This window comes from Cydia pomonella, chromosome 2 (genome assembly GCF_033807575.1).
Source record: "Cydia pomonella isolate Wapato2018A chromosome 2, ilCydPomo1, whole genome shotgun sequence".
Lineage (NCBI taxonomy): Eukaryota > Metazoa > Arthropoda > Insecta > Lepidoptera > Tortricidae > Cydia > Cydia pomonella.
This window is the reverse complement of record NC_084704.1, coordinates 28,344,644-28,368,298: the sequence shown is the minus strand read 5'-3', so window position 1 is coordinate 28,368,298 and position 23,655 is coordinate 28,344,644. Positions and strand designations below refer to the sequence as shown.

The following is a 23,655-nucleotide window of genomic DNA, read 5'->3' as shown; positions in this document are numbered from 1 at the left end:
ACTCCAGCACCTACGAGACGATCCGTTAACTGTCACTTTTAAATAATGACGATGAATCGACTTCATATTTCTGTTTCGTCTAGGTCAGCAGAACAGACAAAAACTCAATACAAAATGTAGGCCATGATTCCTAACGAAGTAACTTCAGGTACTTGGTTGACCAGTTTTTAACTTTTTATCCAAGTTGGAGTAGATGGTACTCGCGTCGGGTGTTCAAGTGATATCAGCATGTGAAAGTAAAGTGCTGTCTCTTTTCTCCATATAATAGCTAGAGTAGCCTTTCTAATATACTTCGCTTTTATGACTTCATTACCATTTTCAATTTCGCTTAGTGGTTTTAGGTTAGATATAGAAGTAGATATGTATTAATAGTACATTACGATAAAAGTGCGAAACCCAGGAAATTCGCAACGAGTGGCGATAATTAATTTTAAATCGTCACCAGTTGCGAATTACCCATTCGCACATGAATCGTACAACGTTTTATAGTACATATGGCCCTTTAAATTTTCGACATAGTTACATAATGTACTGAAAAATACATATACTATATGCTTTTCCTAAAACTTATTAGTCCTAAACGTCCTTGCCTAAATTATAAATAATCCTAATTTTGCTAGCCATAATATCTGGTTCCATATATTTTTAGGGTTCCGTAGCCAAATGGCAAAAAACGGAACCTTGCCTAAATTATAAATAATCCTCATTTTGCTAGCCATAATATCTGGTTCCATATATTTTTAGGGTTCCGTAGCCAAATGGCAAAAAACGGAACCCTTATAGATTCGTCATGTCCGTCTGTCTGTCCGATTATTTTTACCTAAAATCACTTGTCATAGACATTTCATCCTAATACTGCGGCTACTATGGGCACGAACTTTTGCCAGAAAAGTGGGTTAGGTTAGGATTACGACCCCCACAAAAATAAACTGTCGTCAGAAAAGTGGGTTAGGTTAGGATTACGACCCCACAAAAAAAAACCGTTGTCAGAAAACTAGGTTAGGTTATAACAGCGACCTGTGCAAAAACGGCCTGTTGTCAAAAAAGTGGATTAGGTTGGGTTAGAATTGCGACCTTCACGAAAACAAACTGTTACTAGAAAGGGGTTAGAAGTGTTAGATTAGAACTGATTCTCCGACGAAACCGAACTGCGTGCGTAGCAAACGTGCATATCGTTCACGCTCAGTGGCGAACGAAACGCAACTGTCACAGTCGCACTAATATGGAAGAGTGATAGAGAGAGATGACTACGCTACGCTACGGAGCGTTAACGATTGTAACGTTGGCTACGCGGCCAGTTGCCACAAAATAAAATTATGTACCTATTACACTAGGTCAGATGATCATTCTGGATAAATATTAGGGAAGCAAAAGTAGGAGAAGAAATATTTGAAATCTCGATATAAATCTATATTTTTAACGTAAACTGCAGGTTTATGCTATTGGATTATTTTAGTAATTTATTCATGTAAGCGCGGATTTATAAATAAATATATGTAATTTTCCCAAAAACTGAGCTTATAATATTCTTAGTTTAGAATACAAAAGGTTAGTACATATTTTTTATTTCCTTTAAATTTGAATACTAACCTGGTAATGATTTATTTTTTTCTAGGTAGCATTACTAGTAAATGTTTGACGCTTTAAATATCACAATAAAGTGTTTGACTACTACTAGCTAGAAAAAAATTGTTTATTGTTATCATTATGGTTTGATCTTGATATGAAGTCGTGGCGTGTGGAGCACGAAATGTAGGTAATGATTATATCAAGTCAATCAATGGCGACGAAAAGATTAAGCGTGAGTCAATGTAATAAAATACCTCGAGGTAGGTTCTACAATCCTGGTATCTAATGCAATTCATTTTTTAAACATGGTAGACGTAGTTTACATATATGCACTACATGTGGCACAATGCTTGCGTATAGTTATACAAATCAATTCAAATTCAGCCATTTAAAATCTTGATGTAACAATAACATTTGAGGAGAAAAACAAAAAAACACCTGATTAAATAATGTTTTTACAACTTTTACTAACTTGTTTGTAGAAACTCGTTTATTCTTGATACACTTTAAAATACAAAATATATTGAAACAATATAAACTTCTTGAAAGTTAAATTGAAATAATTTGTTTGTCTTTTTGGCTGCTGTAGCTTGTTGTTTTATGTGTCTATGTTAATTACTTTCAAATAACAAGATGTAACTTGTTATGTCGTCTCGAGCACGGATAGGGAGTATATTTATTATGACGATGACTAGGAACAGAAGATGCCTTTCACGTTGGTGGCACGATATGACGATTACATAAATACTGTAATAGAAGGAAACATTAAAGCATGGAGATGCCATGGAAGGCATTTGTAATTTATGCTAAAGAGAAGGTTAATGTTGTGTCATAATGGTATGATAGGAGATTAAAAGTAAACAAATGAGCAGGATTAAGTCGGCGGTACTCAATCGACTAGAGTTGGGCTAATCAATATGTGTTACATGTGTGAATGAATATATGATAACATTGATGATCTTTAGTTTACTCCGATTTTATGTATATTATATACATATATATGATAAAATATTGTTTATTTTCTATTCAAATTTAAGAGAGAATCTTTTGTATTTACAATTTCAACCAATCTTATGCGCAATTTCTTTCATCTCCTGGTACATGCTACCTACTCTACGTCTAGCCAATTCTTTATTTGATCCATGTAACTTTTCTTAGGGAGTCCCTTTCCGCGATGGATTTCAATCCTACACTCTATTATTTTTTGCATGAGATCGTCGTGTCGTGTTCCATTCCCTATAATTTGACCAATATAATTTTCTGTAAATTAAGAAAAAGTTCAATTTTTTTAATCATACAGTCAACTACTTTCTCGGGCAAAAAATTAGGGCAAATTTAATATCATTTTGGCTTATTTTCTTACTAGAATGGATGTCAACGTTACAAAGAATTCAATGAAAGAACAGTTACGAAAACTTGTCCTTTCAAGGAGTTCCAATTCCCACCCCACATTACCGGGCTTTAGAAACTAATCTAATTTATAATTGTAAACGAAAATTTGAGCACTTGTGAATGGTTAAATATAATAAATGACCGATTTCATATTTTGTTTTTAAAGTGATATTGACAGTGTCACACTTTTTACTACTAAGTTCTATTTCATTGTTAAGAAGTTATTTATTAACTTCAAATTATAGATTGAGGAATACGTATTACGCAAAAAACTAGAAAAATATGTCATTTAATTAACTTATTATCCCTATACCAAACCGGATCCGGTCCGGCCGGATCCGGCCGGGTTATGGCCAAAATTCGGCCGGATCCCGCCGGATTGAAAATCAATCCGGTTTGCAATCCCTAGTTACTGTTAAACACTGAAAGTGGCTAATTGCCTTATTATATTGCATCTTCTTCCTCGCGTTGTCCCGGCATTTTGCCTCAGCTCATGGGAACCTGGGGTCCGCTTGACAACTAATCCCAAGTTTGGCGTAGGCACTAGTTTTTACGAAAGCGACTGCCATCTGACCTTCCAACCCAGAGGGTAAACTAGGCCTTGTTAGGATTAGTCCGGTTTCCTCACAATGTTTTCCTTCACCGAAAAGCGACTGGCAAATATCAAATGATATTTCGTACATAAGTTCCGAAAAACTCATTGGTACGAGCCGGGGTTTGAACCCGCGGCCTCCGGATTGCAAGTGGCATGCTCTTACCGCTAGGCCACCAGCGCTTCCCCATATTATATTGCATGCTGTTTAAAGATAAAAAAAACACCTGAAGAAGGTAAAACATTTGTGCATTTAACCTCCCCGCGGTTTTCATCGATTTTTGACAAGTTATGAGTCGTTCTAATTCTATCTATGTATAGGTAGAATTAGATTGCCATCTTACCGGGCACTAACTAAATGTTATGGCGCCATCGCTTGAAACGATGCTGCTATACCCTTGGCCTTTGATCAATTAGACGGTCCACATTTGATATTTAACAAATTGAACATATATCAGTGAAAGAATAAGGATCAAAGTCAAATGACGTTCGAAAATTTTTAATTATGTGACGAAAGATGGCAGTAAATTTACGTCGCTACAAAGTTTTGTTTGACAATGCACCTCTATTTTAAATTCTCTTTGGTTGTAACTACATCAACGTTGGCGGATATTATAATTAACATGTAAGGAAAACTGTTGGAAAATAAAATATAAAGGCTAGCCTCAATAATTTAGCGATTTATTTCGAATAGTAAATTATTTCCCACCGAAGTTAAGTTTCCTATAATTAATTGTTACCCATAATAACTAATAATATGGATTACTTTCCTATCGAAATCTGTGACTAAGTCTTCCCACACAGTTTTTAAAACCTTTTCCGGCAATGGTTTCAAAATATTCTGCAGTAGCGATGTGAATTACTTAGGTTCTTTTGTATGTATAAGCTTCAACTAAGCCTTACGTCGCTTTTGTTTTCAGAATCTGTCTACAATGACGACCGGAACATCCCTCGCGCTGGCGGGCAGCTTATTCGCGGCCAAGAACAAGTATGTGGAGGACGAGAACATGAACGCAATACGGACAGGAAGGATTTCCGGAAAGCGACGAGATTATGAGTGAGCAGAGTTCATTAATTCATTCATACTGTGATATACGTAGTTACGACCTATAAGGTATGTTGGGGAAAGTCGGATGTGGGAGGATAACATAATACAATAATATTGCATTTATTGTACCAAACTGACTTATTTGCGTTCATTACATGGAACTAAAATTATTCTTATAGTAACGCTATTTTATTAACATAATACATTGATATATAACTACAATATTTATAGGTAAATATTACTGATCAGGGGCCCACTTTTTAGAAAAGACAGGAACGGAAATGATGGTCATGGAATGTCAGGAAAAGGCAGGGAAATTCCAGAGAGGTCAGGCATAAACGAGAAAAAACCGAAGCGTATTATGTAGTTACACAATGAAAAATGTTATGACCTATTTCAGCTTCTCGGAGACACAATCATTAATATCATTATATATATTTAATAGTTTATAAAATCAGGTATACTCGTACCTAAGTAAGATAATGCTATATAGTAATTTGGAGTAACGTAAGTTGACCACATAAAATAACTCTTGCTTTCGCTGAAGCCCTAAAGTTCGAGCAACAGTGTCGATTGTTGACTTCGCTGTTACGGCCGCGTGTTGCGAAAGTCAAGAAAACCGACAAGTTACGTGGTAACAAGTGTCTATGCCGTCTAAAAAGAGGAAACCCCTGGAATTGTTACCGGGTCATTCTACTTTTTGCTGCAGGTTTATGTGTCCCCAAAGAAAGTATTTGATTTTTATATTTAATTTTATATATATATATATATTTTTTTTACATCATTTATCAATATAAAGCACCAAAGTATTTTTTTAATAAGTAACAAAGTTGTCATTATAGTTCGGACGGGGACCGTATGATCTACTACGTTATCTAATACAAGAATAAGCCCCATAGCAACAGTTCATAAGTGATGCTGTTTGGCAAAAATAGTAAAAAAATTAGAATTGGCCGACGCATGAAAAAAATTACAACTTCCGGTTTAAAAAAAAAAAGTGAAATTTACGTCTTCTGATACAAAGATGAGACTGGTGGGGGGGCACTTTTTACTTTTTTTTGGGGGGGGCAACAGATAGGAATTTATATGTAGCTTCAGAAACCACTCATCTGCCAATTCCTATATGGCCGGAAGTGCGTCGGCCGAACACTTTAAAGGTACCAAAAAGAGTGGAATTTACGTCATCTGATACAAAGATGAGACTGGTGGCAACAGATTGGAATTTTTATGTAGGTTCAAAAAACACTCGTCTCCCAACTTCCAAATGGCCAAAAATGCGTCAGCCGGGCACTTAAAGGTACGAAAAAAAGTGAAATTTACGTCATCTGATACAAAGATGAGACTAGTGGCAACATATAGTAATTTATATGTAGATTCAGAAAATACTCCTCTGTCAGCTCCCAAATGGCCGAAAGTGCGTCTGCCATAAGATGACGTACACTTCACTGTTTTTGTAAACGGAAGTGATGCTTTTTTCTTGCTTTCGGCCAATTCTAATTAATTACAATTTTTTCAAATTTAGCATCACTTTTATGAATTGTTGCCATGGGGCTTATCCTTATATCAGATGACGTAGTAGATCATACGGTCCCTAACTATTATGAGTTAAAGGGCAGAGAGACTATACATTCTAAAATTTTAAAAATCTTAGGGTCTAATATTGATATTCTTATTCTGAGCATATCATGTTTTAGTAGCTAGTATAAATTAAAACGCATTACGAGTATTAAAATTTCATGATTCTTTGAAACCGCACAAACCTGCAGTAAAAAGTAGAATGCTCCTGACTTAATGTTATTAGGGATGACATGAGCGATCAATTGTCTCACAAGAAAGCTTGTGTGAAGTAGAGGAAATTCACATAGCGGACCCTAAGCTCTGAAGGTATAAACTGAGCACGTAACCGGGATAAACGCTAAGATAAAGTGGAGGAAGGCATACTTATCAGTCCTATGATGTGTGAATAAATCGTCGGCTGAGAATGCGTTTGTGCCATATCCATTTTTGAAAATCGTTTTTCGTGATTCCTAAAATAACAAAAAATATGTTATAAATGACACTGATCGGTTTTAATAAAAAAAAATTTTATGTTGTGCCATATTCGCATTTCACTAGGATAATTTACACTCTGTTAACAGAAAATTTTCACAAAAGTTGTGACATATCCAAAATTTTGTGTCATGTCATACATTTTACGTTTAAATGTTAAACTCATTAAAAAGGGATATGGTAATAATAAAAAACGCTTTTATTTAATGATTACCAGTTAATATATGTATGGTACTATAAATAGTAAACATATGTGTTAGCTATATGATAATTAAGTCGAATATTTCCTATATATAAAACTTTACTAAAAATATATTTTTTTAGCTTCTTTTAGCTCTCCTGCAAACCAATGTAAGTGGAGTATGGCACAAACGTATACTCCCAACGAAATACTAAGGCTTAATTTTTTTTGTTTTTGTTTCATTTGTTCATTGATAGAGATATAGGTATGTACCTACTTATTGGGCCTAGTAATTTAATACTTATTTAATACTAAAGTATTATTGTTCATATGGGGTTAATTTTTTTATAATCTAGGTTTAAATTGATCCAATCAAAAATATTTGATTGGATCAATTTAAACTTTAAAGTGTAACGGCGAGAGGCGCGTTTTCCATGCGAGGCCAAAGACCTAACCGCAGATGAATCGAGAGCGGACAATCGACTTTCGTGCTAGAATGTTGGCCCTCCGAGGGCCTAAAACCTCATCAATTGAACTTCAGCGTTTGGTCTTGTGGTCGGACTATATCTGGGCGGTCAGGCTCGCATAGGTAATTTTTAATTATTATGAAGTTCAAATTTGTGGAACTTACGGAGCGTAGCCTTTATATATCCTCACTGTATATTTGCTGCGTGTAGGAAGGAAGCAGGCTCCTTTGGTCTTCAACCGGAAATTGGTCTTAAACCTAACACCCGAGTAATGTTAACCACTATTCAAATAATACTCTTAAATCAGAGCGCGAGGTAATAGGCCGTTTTAATATAAACCAAACCCCCGAGGCTATGGTGACCGCTTATTGTGTGCTTGTTTGCCACCGACTTAGAGTAAAAAAATATTCATTAAACATGTTCATATTGTACGGATAACCAATTTTCAATTTAAGCGTTTTTGGTCAGGGAAATTTGAAAAAATGGTCATGTAAAGTCAGGGAAAAGTCAGAAATGTATTTTCTGGTTTCATGGCCAAGAAAGTTGTAATATCGAGTATGAGACTGTAAACCTAACGCAAATATGAAACTATAAGTAGTAGCATAAGTATGAAAGGGATGCCATACCTACCTAAGGATCATTTTAACTCCAATAGTATATTCAACTTGGCTATTGAAATAGAAATCTCTTCAACGAGATTGCGTACGCAAGGTTTACAGTCCAAAAGTCAATATTATTAACTTAGTCATGTTTAGAAATGCATCAGTAGTGGGTATTCCCTATTACTAAACATCAATCGTTATCATAATTGCTTTCAAATCCATGCAAAAATAAATAACTAAATCATTAAAGTTCTCGTTGCGACATAAAGGCATTACTGTTTTTGTTGACAAAATAATTAGGAAATGTTAATTGTAGTGATTAAATGGTTATTGTCTAATTGCGTAATCGTAGTTTTGAATATGTAGGTCAAAGTAGACAGATAAAGTACTTAAAAATTCTTTTTTCACCAATGAACTTTGTTTAAGTTGGTATCTCAAAAAAGACGATAAAGGTGACGTTCGGATGTCGACTGCAGCTGCATTACATGACCGAGTCATACTTGCACAAGCCATAAAAAGGTCTAATACGGCGCTATCTAAATAAAAAAATTCCTTTGGCAGAATTAATCTTTGTATTCCTAAGATGTATTTAAGAAGTGGAGCCGCCCAGATTTTTGAAGCCGGTGGGTTAATAATTGTTTAAGTTTAAGTTTGAAGCCAAACTTAGTTTCATTTTCAACTAAATCAAAGATGTAGACGTAGATTTCATCTAAATCGTCCAGCGGTTATTGATTCCCCATACAAAACACACCTACACCTTCCTTTTCATTTTTAAAGGATTTTTTTTAGATAAAGACTATTTTATTTTCTTCCCCGGGACTTAAACTATCTCTATACCAAATTTTAACTAAATTGGTTCAGCGGTTTAAGCATGAGAAGGAATTTAAAAAAAAGTTTATTTTTTCATATTTCACTTTGGATGTAACTTCCGAATGGTGTCAATATGATATCCGGAATCCTCGATTTATACGAAAACGATACCAAACTTGGCCTAGTAGCTTAAATTATATAGATATTAAGATAAAGTTAAGAGCCCCCCCCCCCCTCCCTAAAATTTTACATCAAAAATCTTGATGACTCCAATTCTTAAATCCATCCTTGGGTCCTAAGGACCAATCCTGTCAAAGGAAATCCTTTACTCATGCGACGCCGTATTTCACGAGCTGCACACTCAACTAGATACAGCGGCGCGGCGCCGCGTCAAATTCGAAGCACAAAATTGTCTTACATTTTACACATTTTTCGATGTATCTTTGATAATAGATTCGAATCTCGTCTGGGACTGAATGCGTTTCCTTTCTAAGTAATGGACTCTGACAAGTACCTGTATATTGTTAAATGTTCGTTATGTAGGCATACAAGTCTCTATATAATTGATAATGACAAAAATACAATCCTTAAAATTAATATGAAGCAACCACATTGTAGGTACATTGTCTTTATGCATTCCTATAAAAGTAAATCACTCAGAATTCAAATGGCAACCGTAGGAACAATTTATTGTAATAACTTCGTAACTATAGGCACCGCTTACATATGCAGTGTCTTTGTCTCGATAATAAGGCAACGAAAATGTATTAGTACATTTTCATCGTATGTAGTAAACTTCTGACAGCTAAATGGTGGGTAGTCATCTAAATTCTTCATTCTAAGGCCACGCAGTGTAGGTATTTAAAACCATTACATAAATAGATATATTGTAAGTGATTATAGTTTTACTCAGTATACGCTGCTGTACCTAATGTGCAATGTTTATTTACTCCTCAAGCATAACGATGAGGGAGTACCATTCAGATTTATAAACCAATTTTCAATTTGATATTGCTGCAAGTTAATATTTTAGGAGATGGCATGAGAATAGGTGCTATTTTATAACACAACATAATCTCTAAAATTGAAATAAGGTACACTAAAGCATCAGTATTCTTCGAGACATAGATGTCGTAAAAAACAATATTTAGTTGAGAATGTGTTCCTTTTCTTAGGATAAAGCCACGATAGACTAAGGACAATTGTCCCACGACACGTGTCACAAGCCACGTCGAGTGAAGTGCCGCGACGTCACCGCTGAACTTCGCTCGACATCATATGTAAGGCGCGCAATGTAGAGCGACGTCCGACGACGTCGTGGCACTTCACCCTACATCGTCCCTAGTCTAATCTTTTAGTTTACGTAATACGTAATGGAAATTTTTATCTTTATGTAATACGTAATGGGGCATCACAGTGTCGCTTTTAGTACGGATCATACGGAAGCTAGAGGACCACAGCTATCTAGTTAATTATCCCCATGTATGTTCAGCGAAAAATACCTAATGGGTAATTTATAATTACAGTGTAGTTCATAAATATGTATACATTATTTAACCTTATTGCAATGGATTAAGGTGAATAAATGTATTCATATTTAAGAACTTGACTGTACACAGACCGTAAACTAAGAAAGCGTTTTCCTTTCAGATGGCAGATTGTGTGGAGAAACGTTCTGGCGTTTGTATATCTGCACGTCGGCCTTATTTACGGTTTCTATCTTATTTTAACCGGCAATGTCAAGCTATGGACACCTATCTTTGGTAAGATTTGAACAAGTTGTTAAAACATAAAAACAATAGACAATTAATAGTAGATTGTTGACCAAGTAAGTGCCTTTCATCCGAGTTAAACACTCTAATTTTCAATTCGAATACGAGGAAATTAAAATACAGGTGTATTTTTTTAACCTCAAAATTATGTACTTACTTATTTCTAGATAAAATATAGAACTAAATTAATATGTATGTGTGTATGGTTCAAATCCTGGTAAGGGCATTTATTCGTGTGATGAGCATGGATATTTGTTCCTGAGTCATGGGTGTTTTCTATGTATTTAAGTATTAATAAATATTTATATTTTATATATGTCGTTGTCTAAGTACCCTCAACACAAGCCTTATTGAGCTTACTGTGGGACTAAGTCAATTGGTGTAATATTGTCCTATAATATTTATTATTATTATATTAATTATGTATAATATTAAATGTAACATATTAAATAGTGAAAAAATATGTGGTAAGTAAGTAGGTACATTTTGTTATCAATAATTCATATTACAATATTAAATGGTTTTTTCTATGTATATAAAAACATCGTTATTTATGGAATAAGGAGTTACATATTAGAAAGTAAATTGTACAACGAATCCAATCAAAAACCAAATGTTAAATGCTTATCGTAAAAAAGTGAAAAAAACGCACTTGGTCAGTAAAGCGCCCTAGAGTAGAAACGTATCACATTCTGCACAATTCAAAAACAAACAATGTCCCACTTTCAGAGCATGAGAAATGAACTTAGATCACTTATTTCTTCCGTTGGTCATGCCGTGACTTGAGGCTATTTGAAACCCTTCCGGCTGCTTGCTTTCAGACTTGATGATATTACTTTACGACAATCATAAAGTTGATCAAAGTAATGCACCTACTAAACAAGTTCATTGTGGTTGTTTGAAAACTCAGATTAAGTACAATTACCTCTCGCAGGTTATTTTTTTCACCTAAATTTATCATGGTTGGGAAACTGTATATACCGTTAGCTTGGGTCACAGTATTAAGGCCGGAGTTTTTAACGATCCATTAGACTAGTCTCTTCCCCCGTGCTCGCCCGCGTAGAAATCGTTAAACTCTCATAAGGTCTAAGAAATTTAGGTTAAGAAGTGGTCAGCAAACTTTTAAAGAGGCGAATGGGGCCCTCGCCCACGGGCCACGGCGTCGCACTTGGGGGGTCGCGCAAAGCCAACCGTTTTATTACATTGGGAACATACATTGAAACGGGCCTAACAGGGGTGATCTCGTCCACACGTCAGTAGATTAGTTCACGCTACGCCGGTCACTGTCACAAAGAGCCAGGAATGTTGATTTCAGACTTACTTTTATGCGTGTCTTCGAGAGCCGCAGTTATAGGTTCAAAGAGGTATGTGGCTCGCAAGCCGTGGTTATTCGGTGAATTAAAAGATGTTTACGTTATATTATAACATTGTCTTCGATTACCGTGATGAGTATTGAGTTAACTTATCAAATAAAACTATTTTTTTAGTGGATTACATCACCGAGACCAAGCGGAAACGTGGGGATGTATTTTATAGTATTTTATGCAACAGTTGTATAAGAAGGGTCAAAAAAGGCGAGTGGCGTGAGTTACAATGTGAGCCGGAGCCGAAGGCGTAGGCGAACATTGTAAAGGAATACGCCACGAGCATTTTTTGACCTACTTATACAACGTTGCATACAATACTTTTCCTACGAGTCAACAAAAATAAATCTTAATTTAGGTAAACAAAGCAAAAGTATATAGCCAAGACGCGCGAGCATACCTTGTTACGCGCCCGGCCCGCCCCGGGCCTCGGCCGGCCGGTCAGCTACACCTCCTCGTAACTCATGAGGCCCTGGTACTTGCTACTAGCTAAATTAAAATTTTGGACAGTTTTTTCTCTATTTTGGCCACCGTAGCCTACGGAGACTAACAAGCAACGCTAAGCGGTCTTCGTAGTCTATGGGTGTTGCTATATTACGGGTGTCACATGCGTGTTTCTGACTTATGAAGTAATTATTTTTACTATGCAACCAAATGAATATTTTGTAAGTTGGCAGCAATGCACTTAGTTTAAAACTGTATTCGTTTTGGTTTTGTTAGGTTGGTAGCCATTAATCGCAGTAACGTTATAGCGATTAAAAGCACAAGAGCTTTTATGAGGAATAGACAATATAGACTTTTCTTGAAACCTTTTATGTATGTTCTTATGTTTGTGTTAATGAATGCATAAATGACAGATAACAGTAGAGGAGTAGGAAAAATTCATTATGCGTCATATAATCTGGTAATAGTAGTTTATGTGACTGCTACATAATAAAAGGCATTAAAATACAAGTGTGGGTTTAAGAAACGAACGAAGTGAGTTTCTTAAAAGGACCACACGAGTGTCTTAATGCCTAATTATGTACAGTTACATACACTATTTTATCTACACACATTATAAACTTTCTATTATATATTCATTAACCTCATATTACAGCCGACATTAGGGCATAGTTGATATGAGGTGGCGTCTCCGAAATATCTTTATCGCTCATTTTACACGAAACTATTGCTATAGTTTAAAAATAATAAAAATATTTAATTTAAAGACAAAGTGTACGTCGAATGGCGGTAAATGAAAACGTTTTTCACGCATGTCACACATCCGTAGTTTTTTTTTAATTTATAAACAAACTAGAGTCGGGGGCCGATTGCCCGATTGAAATCGATTTTGACATAATAATGAAGCAATTACAAAATTTTCACTGATAAAAAAATTGTTGTACAGTCAAGTGCAAAAATATGTATCGAAAGAATCGTCTCATAAATATGGTACTACGCTCTTATTACACTGGAATAAGATGCTATGGGACATATTTTTGAGTAAGATGTGTACACCCATATTTTTACACTTGACTGTAATAAAACAGTTTATCGTAATGTTGGCTACTATTTACGGATTTTGAAGGCATCATAGAGAGTTTATTATATGTGTGGAGATAAAACTGTTTTATTTCTTGAGATTCTTACGTAGTTGTTTGATCTGTTACAGCGGTATTATTCACGCTCCTCTCCGCCATTGGTGTGACCGTGGGCGCTCATCGATTATGGGCGCACCGCGCGTATAAAGCACGCTGGCCCATGCGCTTGTTGCTCGCCTTGCTCCAGACCATGGCCTTTCAGAACCACATCTACGAGTGGGTCCGGGACCACAGGTGAGAAGATTAATAGCCCACTTATTTGCTTGACACCAAACCCATTTCTGCCTTTTTTATACCACGACGGTGGCAAACAAGCATACGGCCCGCCTGATGTTAAGCAGTCACCGTAGCCTCTGGACGCCTGCAACACCAGAGGTATTACATGCACGTTGCCGACCCTTTAAAAACCCATATGGAGCACGCGGGCCCAGGTAAATCCGCACTCACACGCCGGATTTTTCACAAACATTTGGTGCCACAACCTAGATTTTATCACGGACTCCAAAGTACTTGAAAATTGATCTTAAACCCAAAACGGAGTTCTTAGAATTGGAAAAAATTCTCAGTAATATACTATTCCCGAAGTCATTTTAGGTAGTTTAAGCTTAACACATTCACCGCTGAGCTACGGTCGTAACGCTACGTTGTAGCCGATAACATGGGTTTCCTGGTGTGTAGCAAAAATTCTTCGTAGAAACAAAACGACAACGTGTCGTAATTAGCGCCGAATGGAAATTTTGCTTTTTCATACTAACAGTGGTACCATATGGCACCGCTAGCCACTGCAGTTGGTTAATTAGTCTTTTGTGATGTTATAAACTCACTGGCCTAGGTATGCAGCACATCCAACCAAAGCATTTTCGTCAATAGCATTTTCCTTAAACATAAATGGAGATTGCGAGCACGTCAGTATTTCTATAGCGACCGCCCACAATAGCCCGTGAACGCTTATATTTTTTTAAGTAGATAAACTCTCTCTTCAAAAGCCGGACGCGTGTCACCATGAAATTCTGTTTGATTTTTTTTCTGATTTGTATTCCCGTATCCGTATTTCATGCAAAGTTGGATAGGGAATACTCATGGTGTACCTATTGTCAAATAAAGTATGTTCCTCTTACCCAACATGACTTTGATCAAGTGACTAACACTGAATACGTATTCACAGACACACATATAATTATAATTGTGTTAAAAAACTCAACATTGAACACTTAATGTTATCGGTACACACGGTTGCTCCAGAGTCCACCACAAGTACACGGAGACGGACGCGGACCCGCACAACGCGAGGCGGGGGTTCTTCTTCTCGCACATCGGCTGGCTCATGGTCCGCAAGCACAAGGAGGTGTTCGAGAAGGGCGCCCAAATCGACATGTCCGATCTTGAGAAGGATCCCATCGTTATGTTTCAGAAGAAGTAAGTTTAGCCTAGAACACTCCCTTTTTAGGGTTCCATACTCAACTAGAAACCCTTGTGGTTTCTCCATGTCGGTCCGACAATGTAGAGCCAAGCTTAATACTCTTTATTGCGTACCCAACACAAAAATAAAGACATAGAGGTAACCACAGGCAGTCTTGAGGCAGTCTTGGAGAGTGCAAATGCAAAGGAAAATGGGCAAATTTGCTTGGACACTGGCCCATGGACCAATAAGACTAAGCGACATACCATCAGAAAGGTTTTGATATACTCCATTTTTTTGTATGGCGAGACTTATCAAATTCCTGTTTTAGAAACTGATGACACAAAAAAATCATAAAAAACAAAAATGTCGTGGCATAAAATCATCAACAGTAACAAAACCTTCATGATCTGCGACACAGGAAGTTAGTATCGAAAAAAACTATATAGTCACGTTTTAATTTCAACTCACCTACTTTTTGCGACGATAACTTGGTTCCACACAAAGATTTGGGACTACCAGCCATAGTAAAAGTTTTACAACTTAGAAGAACCCTATCCGGTGACATTATACCGCTTATTGGTCAAATGAGCTAATTAGCCCACCCTCCTTTGTAGTTTTTATATTCAACTGTTAGACGTTTTCACAGCAAATACCATGAAAATAATCACACTGAAACTAGATTATATTTGCAAGGGCCGACTCCATTCAAAACCTTACTAGGTTAAATTGGCTTCACAGAAAAAAATCACGAAAACATGTCTAATTTTCATTTGTTGTCAATCGTATATCGTTAAGGCAGGATTCCACCAGTGTGCGGCACAAGCATTTTTGTGCCGCACGTCGTTTGTTATGCTTGTGTCGCACACTTGTGCAATCACGCCTTAACACTGCATACCACAGTAGTATAATTTTAAAAGAAAAAAACTAGCGGCATAGCCAAGGGCTGTGTCGAGTAGTATATTTTTTCAGTTATTGAGGTAAAAGGTTAGAGTAAGACCAAGAGAACCCTGCAACAATTTTGATAGCACACGCAGTGCATTTGTTATTTAGAACGTCAAACTTCTATGAAATTACGACGTATAAATAACACTTGCGCTACGTGTGCTATCAAAACTGTTGCAGACTTGTCTTGGTCTGACTCTAAAACCAGTGCGATCGCCATATCTTCCATTGCAAGTTCGCGCGGCGCTTTTGGACTCTTGTAATTTCCTGGCTTTTACTTTTCTTTAAAATTAATAGGTTTATGTGATTGCTACATAATGAAAGGCATTAAAACACAAGTGTGGTTTTAAGAAACGAACGAAGTGAATTTCTTAAAAGGACCACACGAGTGTTTTGTTGCCTAATTATGTAGGTTATATACACTATTTTATCTACTTACATATTATAAACTTTCTATGATATATTCACTAACCAATTACAGCCAACATTGGGGAATCTTTGCTCTTTTTACGGAACTCACGGATATGTGGCGGCGTTGCCAAAATATGTTTATAATTTTAAACGAAACGTTTGCTATAGTTACTTTAAAAACAACAAAACTAACTCATTTTATACTTAAAACTAATTCAAAGATAAACTGTACGTCAAATGGCGATAAATGAAAACTTTTTTCACGAATGTCAGACATTCGTAACGTTTTTTTAATTCAGAGACAAACTAAGAGTCGGGGGCCTATTTCCGTATCGTTTTATACAAAGTAACATGCGAGATTTTTCAAAATTGTATGCAATTGACATTTTATGTCGAACAAAAAAGAAACTCGTCTGATATCAGAATAGAGGTGGATAGAAGGTTTATGATATGTGTAGATAAAATATTCAATAGGCGTTGCAGAGGAAAAAAAAATAACTAAAACACACATTACAACATTACATTACGTTACACTACGGAAGATTACGTTATTCTAATAAAAAATATTTTATGGGTACAATAGTTTAGGAAGAACGAAGTACATACCTACTGAAAAATTGTCTTTAGAGAATTATACAAATCTGCGACCAGTCGGTTTTAAAAAGACTTATCATTTGGTACAATTTGATTGCAGAACGTATCTAGTGGTGATGCCCATCCTGTGCTTCCTGCTGCCGTCGTGGGTTCCGGTGTACTGCTGGGGCGAGGACCCGTGGACCTCGTGGTACGTGGCCTCGATCTGGCGGTACACGCTGTCGCTCAACTTCACGTGGCTGGTCAACTCGGCAGCGCACATCTGGGGGAACAAACCTTTTGACAAGTAAGATACTCCAACACTTACTGTTAACGTCGTATATAGGGCCAACACACATACCCACGACACGACGTCGTCTCACATTGCGGCGTTGTACCGTGGGGCCAACACACATACCCACGATACGACGTCGTCTCACGTTGCGACGTACGATACGACGTCGTATCGTGGGTGTGTGCGTTAGCCCTTACGAAAAACATAATTTTATCGGTATGACATGTGCAACAAAAAGTGACGTGAACAGCATTTTCCATAGGTACAGTCAAGTGTTCAAATATGGGTGCACACAAGTTGCTCAGTTATATGTCCCATAGCTCTTATGTCGGCGAATTAAGAGCTATGGGACATATTTTGAGTAAGTTGCGTGGACCAATATTTTTACACTTGATTGTACATAATTTAAGTTTTAATAGACGTCCTCAATTTATTTATAAACGACTAGCTTCTGCGCTCGACTTCCAGGCCTATTCGAACGTACATACACTGACATCAGAATATCTAAATGATGTCATTTGGTACACGTTTGAATTGGCCTGGCCATGGAATGATGATGATTGATAAAAATTATCCTATGTCTTTCCTCTGGCTATATTAGTTTGGGTAAACAGTGTAGGTACTTACACACATACGAACGGGTAAACTAAAGCTAGTTATCAAATTAATAATGTATTACATTTTGAGATGTCAAAGGTCCGCGATATCAGAGAGAACCTGACCTACCTAATTCCTAAATGATTGGATTAAATTATAATAATCAATTCGCCTATTTTCTAATTGCGCGAATGTTCTCGAGCAAAAACCAATAATCTAAAAATGATACGATTTTTTTGTATTGCACGGGAGTACGATGTGTCTACTCATGCTTTAATTCAAATTTATATTTTGGTCTTAAGAAGTATGGTTTGCACAGCTTATTGCGTGTCACGGTCACGGTCACGGTAAGGAAAATCCCGTCCAAATTCAGGGTCCGCAGCAAGCTCGGTTCTCCATACAAACGTAGTTATTACGCTCTCATTTTAAAATGACTTGCTAGATTGCTCTGGAACTTTGTACTTACAATAGGATAAGGTATCTTCTTAGTCCTTTAATTTGTTTATGTAACTTCAGATACCATAGTAAAAAAATACAGAGATACAAAAATACAATAAAGTATTTCATACAAAACTTGTTTTTGCTCTATTTCGTTTGTTTTATAAACTGGAGCTATATAAACTAATTACAGGACTCACCTACCTCATGTCATTATATGTGCAAGGTTTCATTACAATCAAACACATCGTTTTAAAATGAGAACGAAACTCCGTTTGTATGGGAAGGTGAAATTCTACCGAGCTTACCAGGGACTCTTAGGTATAATTTAGAAAAAAAATATCCAAGCCTCGCACGCTACGGTTCTGTCGTACAAAGTCAAAGTGCTGTGGGAGCCAAAAGTGGGATCTCAATCCCATGCAGAGCCAAGTCTCTCTATTATAATTGAAATACAATTTCCAAAGTTACAATCCAATAAACGCTCTCTCACAACACCGGAGATGACGAAGGGACCACAATATTAACCTTGCGATGGCAATCCCAGTACACACACTATTCATATTTTTATTGATAAAATTAATTACACGGCAAGGTTACATAAAATCTGACGACCGGTCTGGCCTAGTGGGTAGTGACCCTGCCTACGAAGCTGATGGTCCCGGGTTCAAATCCTGGTAAGGGCATGTATTCGTGTGATGAGCATGGATATTTGTTCCTGAGTCATGGGTGTTTTCTATGTATTTAAGTATTTATACATATGTATATATTATATATATCGTTGTCTAAGTACCCTCAACACAAGCCTTATTGAGCTTACTGTGGGACTTAGTCAATTTGTGTAATAAAGTCCTATAATATTTATTATTAATATTTATTTATTTATAAAAAAAGGATTACATATATGTTAATGTAAATATAATCGGTACAATCGATTAAACTTAAAAACAAATAAAAACATAAATCAAAAATTTACATCAATCATAATTATATTATATTATAAATCAAAAATTAAGTTACAATGACGGGTATTCCCCATATAAAAAATAATAATAAATAAATAGCTTAGTACAGATACCTAAGATTACTAAGCCACTTCATTATCATGTTGTTGTAAAATACAGGTATGCATAACTCACTACTATATAGGTCGGTACTCGTATGTAAATAAATGTCATGTTTGTATCAGACTCGCTTCTGCCAGTAATTTCGTCTGCGTTTTAAATTCTGTCATATAAATATTTTATGCCCTTCCCCAGGACGGGACTCAAAGGAAATAAAATGGGAAAAGTAACCGAAAATATAACTGACAGACAGATAGACAGAGTTGCTTTCGCGTTTGTAATACAGGGATAGGAGTTTGTGCCTTGTGCCCCATCGCGCATAGCAACCGTAATTATGTGATATCGCTAAAGCAATTTAAACTTTAGATAAAGTAGATTTCCTGAGCCATAAACTATCAAAATACTCTTTTATTGTCAATAGGGAATCAAATGGCGTGTATTTGATACTATACTATGTGTTGCTATTCTAGGAACATAGGCGCCACTGACAACGTGACCGTGGCCATCTGTGCGGTCGGCGAGGGCTGGCACAACTACCACCACGTGTTCCCGTGGGACTACAAGGCGGCAGAGCTCGGCAACTACCGCACCAATATCTCCACGGCTGTTATCGACCTCGCAGCTAAATACGGTACGCATATTACCTACATATTATTGTTTTATTAAGGACTAGAGGGCCTAGATCGCGCCAAGATCGAAAAGCGAGTTAATTTATTATAATAATTATGATTTCAAATATTATTTGTGCAATTTTTTGATAATGATTGTAAAAAATGTTTTTTTTTTAAGTGCACCTGATACAAAAATATCACAAATAATTGGTATTATAAACACCTGTGAGGAAATTTGTGATTCCTTTTTAGTTTCAGAGAAAATCTCATTTTTCCCAACGCTCGCTACATATTTTTTGAAAAAAATTTATAATACATTATTTTCTTTACCAAATTAACTTATACACCTGAATCCTGGTTAATTTGGACCTGCATAAATGGTAAACCTCAATAATTGCAAGTATTGCAACCAAAGATCCGGCCCCGATCCCTTGAGATCTAAAATTGAAATTATGGAACCTTTATAAATGCAATTTGAATTTTAGTGATTTTCTTAACTTTGCCATTATATTGTAATGGAACAAATCGCAACTTATCTTTAATTGAAACTGTGCTAAAAAGTTCAGTTATTTGAGCTCTTTTTATTACCCTATTATTGAAACGATTCTTACTTATTAAATATTTTTATAGCAATGATAACATTATTTTAAAACGGTTCAATTTTTTTATTGATATAAGAATTAATTTTATTTATTGGGTAACTATCATAGCCTGGGAAGGTGAAATATTTTTATTTAAATCAAATACAAAGTATGCTTTTTACATTCCAATAAAACTTTTTTCTACAATTCAAGGGATATTTTTAAAACCCAAATTATATAAGAAAATAAAGTAGTAATTAATGTAGTATAATTTAAAATAAAAAAAAGAAAAGTAACAGATTAATTTGAAAGATAAATATAATTTATTTTACATTAAACATTACCAGGTACAAGGTCTTAATAATAGGTACATATAGTGGTAGGTTTACACTACACACACCCACTAAAACTAATATTTTACAACTAAATAAAAAAACATATTAAATTATGGTTCCTGTTGTCTAGTCATTTTATTGCAAGCTGTTATTGATAAATATTACTCGAATACATACTGAGATTGTTAATTTACCCTGTGTTGAAAAATTCACTCAGACTATATAAGTTTTTATCATTATGCCATTGATGTAATTTCTTAAAAAAAATAAGTTTCATAGTGCGGAAAAACTGGTATTTTATTAATTTTATTATATATGTTTACACTCATAACTAGACAACTCTTTTTGTGTTTAGCTATTCGAGATGTTCAAGTAGTATAATTTATAGACCAGAGACGCAGAACGTAAGCTTGTAAATCTACTTTCAATGGTTATTTGCACCCCCATAAAATAATTTTGACAGAACGCGACCTCTGTTAATAAAAACCTCTATAATTGAAACGACGATTTTTTGAACCTCGTTAATTGGCATGACCTGTTTAAATGAAAAACCTGGCTAATTCACACAAAATTGCTGGTCCCACTGTATTCATTTAGGGATATAATTACCTATAGCTAAATAAAGCCCTCTCAATAAAAATAAAATCTAACACTTTGAAAATTGAGTTTCTATTTCTATGAAAGCCTATTTTCAGCCTTAAAACGTTAAAGTTGGTACCTATCGATATAAAAAAATCACAAAAACATGTCTAACATTCATATAAGTATTTTCAATCGTATATCGTTACCATGCAACATGCATACCATCGCAGTTTAATTTCAGTATAAAAAATAACTAGTGATATACCTGAGGGGATATGACTAGCAAAAATTTTTACAGAAATATAGTTTGTGTTTATGTTTGCATAGGTTGGGCCTACGACTTGAAGACGGTCTCTGTTCAAATGATCAAGAACAGAGTGGCGCGGACAGGAGACGGGAGCCACCCGTCCGTGCAAGAGACCAAGCAGGTGGACGACGACCACGACCACGCCCACCCCGAGAACCCCGTGTGGGGCTGGGACGACAAGGACATGCCCGAGGAAGACCGGCTCTTGGTGGAAATATCACATCAGAAATCAGAATAGCGGATAACACAAAGGAATTTTTTGGAAAGGAAGTTCAGGGGGTAATTGCCTTCTACGACCCACAGTCCTACTATTAGCACAGAATAAATATTAGTACAGTCACGTCTGAAAATATCGGTACGAAAAATGTGCCTAAAATATGTATACACTACCTTAATATATGGGCAATAAAGTCGTGTATACATTTTTGGCACTTTTTTCGTATCGATATTTTCAGACGTGACCGTACTATATTAGGCACTTATTAACTTCAATATTTTCAATCGGTATCGGTATGGCGATTTGTTTTGTTTCTTTCACTTTTTTAATAACAAAACAAAGTGAATCCTATTTTCTAATATTCACATTTCACAGCTTTTATTTATGCATAGCGTGGCGTCGCTCTCCTGTGTCAGCTGTGTTAAATACCCATTTTGTAAATAATAAACGCCTACTTGAAAGAGGGAAGGCTAGAATTATGGGTCCCATATGTTAAAAATGTTTAAACGGAGAAATGGCTGCCTCTATCATATTTAACAAATTTTTACTATTTAACAATAATCGTTTTTCTACTTACTAGGTAAATGATGCCAAACTGAGAGTTTTATTTGTAGAGTATATAACATAACCAAGTGTTAAGTAGTTGTTGTATGTGATATTTTATACATTAATATAGATATTTAGGATCGAACTGGCTTGTCAAATTACTTTTTTCCGAAAAGTCAAAACGATATTGATCGTTTCCTGTTATTATTGTTGTGCTGATGACAGCATGAACTTTGCAGACATTAATCGCCAACGTATGACAAACAAACAACCTTTTCTAATATTTATAATGAATAGAAAATAAGGCTCAAAAGTAAATTAAAACTAGTGTATTTTGTGGATTTGGAATACTCCTTTTATTGTTTACTGTGTGTTAAATAGCAATAATATAATGAATACAGTCCGATCCGCTTTTGTTGCGCTCAGCGCTATTATACACAATTATTTAGGCAATTTTTGTGGCGCGATACCCACCTACAGTTAGTAAACTTTTATATTTGTAAATACCGACTTTTGAAATTGATAATTAAACAGCAATAGAAAAACAACACAGCGTTTACAGGAAAACATTTTTGAATAATACATTTGATTGAAGACTTCTATAATTTTTAGTAACTTGCTCACTGAGAGTTTATGAGAATAAATTATGTTGATTTTTTAGGTGTTTTTAAATCTGTGTTCAGTCTCATATTTATTTATTTATTTGAATAATAATTACAAGTATAAGGGTAAGTTACAATAAGCTTAAAGTGTGGTATTTGTAACGAGATGATATAGCCTCATTATTTTCTAATAGGCACTTATCTTGATGAGCGATTCGTACCTACCGGGCCATTTCACTAAAAGTTAGTAATAACTAACTTAAGGCAAAACGACTTCTCTTGTGTTTTGCATTGTTTTAGATTTTTTTCTCAATATAAATACAAGAAGACTTGCTCAGTATTTATAATATATATTTACTATAAACGATTAGTCGTATTAATAGTGAGTTTTCCTAGGTAGTTGTAAATTAAAGAAATGAAGGAAATAAAAGCAACTTGTTTTTGTTAATACCTGTAGCCTTACAACGACTGCCTTGGCAGTGTCAACCTGATATATTCGCTAACGTTTGCATAACGCATATTTAATGTTATTAACGGGTCTTACGCGCTAAAATTTCATTTTACCTTTTATCAGACGTTTCAGCCAGGTTGCACTAGTTTTGGTGGTGTGGACGTTAATGACGTTAAATATGTGTACAAAACGCTAGAGTTGAAAGTGTTACAATTTAATGTATCTGCATAACTTACTTTATATACCAACACCTCGCTTGCACTAATATATAATAT

At 35.6% G+C, this 23,655-nt stretch overlaps 1 protein-coding gene across 1 annotated transcript in view; it reads left to right on the top strand.

The window, feature by feature from the left end:
- Window positions 1–22,986, top strand: part of LOC133534816 (acyl-CoA Delta-9 desaturase-like) — a 33,164-nt gene extending 10,178 nt beyond the window's left edge. Inside the window, exons 2-8 of the mRNA XM_061874103.1 lie at window positions 4,474–4,610; window positions 10,361–10,473; window positions 13,501–13,663; window positions 14,672–14,845; window positions 16,879–17,064; window positions 19,619–19,779; window positions 21,585–22,986. Coding sequence (XP_061730087.1) covers window positions 4,486–4,610; window positions 10,361–10,473; window positions 13,501–13,663; window positions 14,672–14,845; window positions 16,879–17,064; window positions 19,619–19,779; window positions 21,585–21,802 — 1,140 coding nt within the window. The 5' untranslated portion in view covers window positions 4,474–4,485 and the 3' untranslated portion in view covers window positions 21,803–22,986. The remainder of the gene's footprint in view (window positions 1–4,473; window positions 4,611–10,360; window positions 10,474–13,500; window positions 13,664–14,671; window positions 14,846–16,878; window positions 17,065–19,618; window positions 19,780–21,584) is intronic.
- The last annotated feature ends 669 nt before the right edge of the window (window positions 22,987–23,655 follow it).